The sequence below is a fragment of the Lactuca saligna genome, chromosome 5, assembly GCF_052625555.1.
Source record: "Lactuca saligna cultivar CGN05327 chromosome 5, ASM5262555v1, whole genome shotgun sequence".
Classification (NCBI taxonomy): Eukaryota; Viridiplantae; Streptophyta; class Magnoliopsida; order Asterales; family Asteraceae; genus Lactuca; species Lactuca saligna.
The window spans coordinates 59,912,679-59,915,484 of record NC_136421.1 but is presented as its reverse complement, the minus strand read 5'-3'; the positions used below and the strand labels follow the sequence as shown (position 1 = coordinate 59,915,484).

General features: G+C 35.9%; 1 protein-coding gene across 1 annotated transcript; it reads left to right on the top strand.

Moving 5' to 3' along the window:
* The first annotated feature begins 322 nt into the window (after window positions 1-322).
* Window positions 323-2,349, top strand: LOC144997738 (uncharacterized). Its single transcript, XM_078957607.1, has 4 exons — window positions 323-821; window positions 905-1,106; window positions 1,208-1,633; window positions 1,786-2,349. The coding sequence occupies exons 1-4, from the start codon at window positions 358-360 to the stop codon at window positions 2,227-2,229; spliced, it is 1,536 nt and encodes a 511-aa protein (XP_078813733.1). The 5' UTR covers window positions 323-357; the 3' UTR covers window positions 2,230-2,349.
* Window positions 2,350-2,806: the final 457 nt, after the last annotated feature.

The following is a 2,806-nucleotide window of genomic DNA, read 5'->3' as shown; positions in this document are numbered from 1 at the left end:
AGACGCACCTGAGATTCATGCGCCTGCTGATGCTAAACTAAGCTGGCTGCGCTCTCAAATAATAGGTGGAAGTGCATGGATTCTGACTCCATTCGGAAGACGTTTGCTAACATACGCAGACCACACAGCCTCAGGTCGCTGCCTTCAATACATTGAAGACTATATCATCGAAACTGTTCTTCCCTTCTATGGTAACTTCATTTCACTTTTGTACATCTTATTCACATATTATGATTAATCAAATCACCTCTAAGGACAGGATGAATAGAAATCCCTTTAATTCATTCTTTTTGCGACTTTTGTTATTTCCATTCAGGCAACACTCACACAAGTGACAACCAAACCGGAGACCAGACCATGAGAATACTTCACGACGCAACTGGCTTTGTTAAAAAATGCTTAGGTGGAACACAAGACGATGCACTCCTTTTCTCCGGATCGGGTACAACAGCATCAATAAAACGTCTTCAAGAAGTCATGGGAATTGCCATTCCTTCGATTTTAAGAGCGAAAGTACTAAACTCATGTCTAGAAACTAACGACAGATGGGTAGTTTTTGTTGGTCCTTATGAACATCATTCCAACCTCCTCTCTTGGAGACAAACCCTAGCAGAAGTAATAGAGATTGGTTTGGATGATGAAGGATTGATCGACATGGATGATTTAAAGTTCCATCTAGAGTTTTACCAACACACTCGACGCCCAATGCTCGGTTCTTTCTCCGCTTGTAGTAATGTAACCGGAATTTTAACAGACACCCGTTCTATGTCTCGCTTGCTTCACAAGTTTGGAGCTTTCGCATGCTTCGATTTTGCAGCAAGGTACGTGTTCTATACAATGTTTCAATAATAACTTATCGTAGATATGAGACTAATATATTCTTTTGATTTTTAATCGATTAAAGTGCTCCCTACGTAGATATTGACATGAGATCAGGTGCCATTGATGGATACGATGCCATAGTTTTAAGTCCCCACAAGTTTCTTGGAGGGCCTGGATCACCAGGGATTCTTCTGATGAGTAAGACCTTGTACAAGCTAAAAGATTCTCCTCCTTCGACATGTGGAGGTGGAACTGTTAACTACGTTAATTTTTTTGATGAAAAGGTAAGTGTATGCGCATATGTGTATATAACTTCGTTGAAAAGTAGAACTACATGTTATTTAAACCGAATGTCGCTAACCAATCCAGTTTCTATAAACTTTAGGATACATTGTACGTTAGTGACATTGAAGAAAGGGAAGACGCAGGGACTCCACAAATTATCCAACGAGTGAAAGCAGCTTTAGCTTTTCAGGTCAAAGAATACATCGGTACGAAAATAATTGCAGAGAAGGAGAATGAATATATTGGAAAGGCAATTGAGAGACTCATGAAAATTGAGAATATAAGTGTGTTGGGAAATACTAAAGTAGAGAGACAAGCAATCGTATCGTTTATTGTTTACACAACTAGAGACTCTTCGGATGATAAGAGAGACAAGTCTCTTGATGGTGCTTTCGTTGCTAAGCTTATGAATGACTTGTTTGGTATTCAAGCTCGAGGAGGGTGTGCTTGTGCTGGACCATATGGTCACCACTTGCTTGGTATTGATGAAACTCATTCACTTGCAATAAGATCTATAGTCGAAATGGTAAAAAAAAATTCTTGATATATATTTCTATTTAACAATAATTTCTTTTTCAATCATCACGATTTCATTTCTTGTCAAGTTATATTATTTCAAAGAAAAATGACATGGGTTTGTAACATTTTGTTTGCTTTTTTTTTTCCGGCCATATGTAGGGTTACATTGGAGCAAAAGCGGGATGGACAAGAATAAGCTTCCCATACTACATGTCCATTGAAGAATATGAATTTATTATATCTGCTATAGAATTCATAGCTATTTATGGACAAAGGTTTCTTCCCTTTTACGACTTCAATTGGAATACAGGCAGTTGGAAGTTTAAAACTAAACCTTTTGAGAAGATAGTGCTAAGTGAGAAGGACCGAAAGTTTTGTAAATCGTTTTTTACCTATGCATCAAAAGCTTTACATGGGAAAGGCAACAAATCAAAGACAGAAAAGATTATGGAATCAAAAAGAACAAATGATACTCATTCATCCAAGTTCAGATTTTATTTAGAGGTTGCAAAACACATAGGTAACATACTCCCAAAGTTCCCTTCTCAATTTAGTACTGTTCCCAAGGGCATAGACATCAATGGTGTGGCGTTTCGAGTATAGTTCCAAACTGGCCGGTGAACATCCAGCCAATGATTAAAAAAAAAGCGAAAAACAAGTATTTAGTTACTAGGACTGTAAATATTAAGTTTATAAATGTTGTAAATTCTCAAACATAAATCAAAGGAGAAATTTGGGATGTTGTAAATTCTCAAACATAAATTAAAGGAGAAATTTGGGATGTTCTACGCAAATTCTGTTAATGTACCTATTTATTTACTTATCTATTTTAGTGTAGGTTTGGTATTCATGTATAGTATAGGGGTCGTTGTGTATCTTATATATATATTGTATCTTGTATAAATATTGATGAGAATACAATGCAAACCCCAAGGGGAATTATTTATAAGGAAAATGACTTAAAAGTCCATTGAAGTTTTCAATCCCTTCAAAAACCAATTATGTTTTATATGTTCAAGAAAACTCAACGAACTAACATTTTATCTAAAAAAATCCAACTAACTTACACTTTCATTCACTTCTCATGTAGGATCAATCGGCTAATGAAACTGAACGAATGATATGACTTATAATGTGTAACTAAATATTGGAAAATGATTTGTAAGAACAACAAAGTTTC

Excerpts from the sequence above, each read along its gene's own strand:
- LOC144997738 (XM_078957607.1), top strand. The coding sequence starts at position 358 with ATGAGAATACTTCACGACGCAACTGGCTTTGTTAAAAAATGCTTAGGT. Across the intron at positions 822-904 it reads TGCTTCGATTTTGCAGCAAG|TGCTCCCTACGTAGATATTG; the intron begins GTACGTGTTCTA and ends AATCGATTAAAG. Across the intron at positions 1,107-1,207 it reads TTAATTTTTTTGATGAAAAG|GATACATTGTACGTTAGTGA; the intron begins GTAAGTGTATGC and ends TATAAACTTTAG.